At 52.8% G+C, this 2,031-nt stretch overlaps 1 protein-coding gene across 1 annotated transcript; it reads right to left on the reverse strand.

Annotated features, from left to right (window-relative positions):
• Positions 1-281: 281 nt before the first annotated feature.
• LOC136488630 (uncharacterized) lies at positions 282-695 on the reverse strand. Its single transcript, XM_066485492.1, has one exon. It carries the CDS (start codon positions 693-695, stop codon positions 282-284), a length of 414 nt encoding a protein of 137 aa, XP_066341589.1.
• Positions 696-2,031: the final 1,336 nt, after the last annotated feature.

Genomic DNA, 2,031 nt, shown 5'->3' on the forward strand with positions numbered 1-2,031 from the left:
CTCCATTCTTTATTCTTTTTTCGAATGAGAATAGAGTTTGCTAACCACTCAGGATGATACACTTCTTTTATAAATCCGACAGCTAAGAGCCATTTTATTTGTACCCTAATAGCCTCCTTCTTGTCTGGCGCGAATCGGCGGAGTTTCTGCTTGATCGGTTTGGCGGTCGACGAGATGTTCAAGGAGTGCTCGATCTTCTCCCATGGTACCACTGGCATGTCTGCAGGTTTCCAAGCAAACACATCGGCGTTGGCATGTAGGAAGGAGACGAGCGCGCTTTCCTATTTGGGGTCAAGGTGAGCCCCATTCTTCATGGTCTTGGAGGGGTTGTCAAGGTCGAGGCCGACCACCTTGACTTCCTTGGACTTGGCGGAGGCGTGAGGAGGCTCTAGCTCTAGGATCTCCATGTCGTCGGCGGACATCTTCTTGGCTTCGATGACCACACTGGCCATCTTAATGGAGAGGTTGGTGGCTTTAGTGAGGGTGAGACTTTCTGTCTCATAGGCGTAGGCAATGGAGAGGTTGGCCCGCAAGGCCAGAACTCCTACAAGCGATGGCATCTCCAGCACCAGATACGCGTAGTGCGGTATTGCCATGAACTTGGCCAGAGCTAGCCAACCATGTATGGCATGGTAGTCTGTGTTGAAGTTGGCAACATAGAAATTGATGTGTTCGACGCGGTAGTTGCTTGCCATGCCGAACTGTCCTGGTAGGGTAATCTCTCCAAGCAGTTTAGAGGCCCTGCCAGGTACCACACCCTAAAAGGAGGAGTCGGAGGGTGTGAGATCTGACAAACCAAGGCCCAACTCCTTTAGGGCTCCGGCGAAGAGGAGATTTTGAGTGCTCCCACCATCGATGAGCACTTTTCTGAAGAGCACCTTCTGGACGGTTGCATCGAGGATGAGGGGAAAATGCCCTGAGTAGGGAATGTTCGCCCACTGGTCGGCCCTGCTGAAGGTGATGGGGACCTCAGACCATGGACAATAGCTACGGTTGGTGGTGGCATCTTTCGTATTGACGGAGAGCACCCGCCATGTGGCGAGCTTCCATTCTCTTCTGCTCTTAGTGGAGGCAAGGCCCCCAAAGATGGTGGCGACCACCTTGTTGTGGTCCTAGAAGGCATTGTTGTTGCCTCCAGGTGGTCGATGACCTCTAGCTCCATCGTTGGCGTCGTCGTCCAGCTTCTTGTCCTGGAACTCCTTAGCCAAACCGAGGCAGATCTTCATCTTGTGTTTGACATTCTTGTGAAGAGGGCATGGGCCATCGAGGATCTTTTGGTACTATTCATCATAGTTGCGCTTGGCTCAAGGTTGACTGACGGTGACGATGACGTGGTCTGGCCGGCGGCGGTGATTTTGGCCAGACTTGGGTCCTTCTGGCGGATCACGACCACCGTCATGATGATAACTACGGTCGTCAAAACTACGGTCGTTGTCGCGTCGGTCATTGGGGCGATCGTCGAAGCGGTGAGGTGGGTGATGAGTGCCCGCGTCCTCGTTGAAGTGCACCTCAGCTTCCTTGGCATTGGCGTACTAGTTGGCAGTAGTGATCATCTTGCCGATGCCCATGGGCGGCTTACAGTTGAATTTGGAGCGAAAGTCACGATGGTAGAGTCCTCGGATGAAAGCGGTGATGACCTTAGCTTCCGTGATGTTGGGAATAGAGTTCCTCATCTCGGAAAAGCATTGAATGTAGCTGTGGAGGAGCTCGAATGGCTTCTGGTTGATGCGGTTGAGATCATGCTTAGTGCCTGGTCGAGTACACGTGTCCATATAGTTGTCGGTGAAGACTTTCTTCAGCTCTTCCCAAGATCCGATGGAGTCCGAGGCAAGGCTTGTAAACCAGCTCATGGCGGGTGGCGTGAGCATGACGAGGAGATAATTTGCCATGACACTAGTGTCTCCTCCGACAGCGCGAATAGTAGTGGCATAAGCCTGTAGCCATTGTGTCGGGTTCATCCTTCCTTCATAGGGCTTGACCCCAACGATCTTGAAACCACGGGGCCACCGAAGTGTTTAGAGCGCCCTTGTG

The sequence above is a fragment of the Miscanthus floridulus genome, chromosome 10 (assembly GCF_019320115.1).
Source record: "Miscanthus floridulus cultivar M001 chromosome 10, ASM1932011v1, whole genome shotgun sequence".
Classification (NCBI taxonomy): domain Eukaryota; kingdom Viridiplantae; phylum Streptophyta; class Magnoliopsida; order Poales; family Poaceae; genus Miscanthus; species Miscanthus floridulus.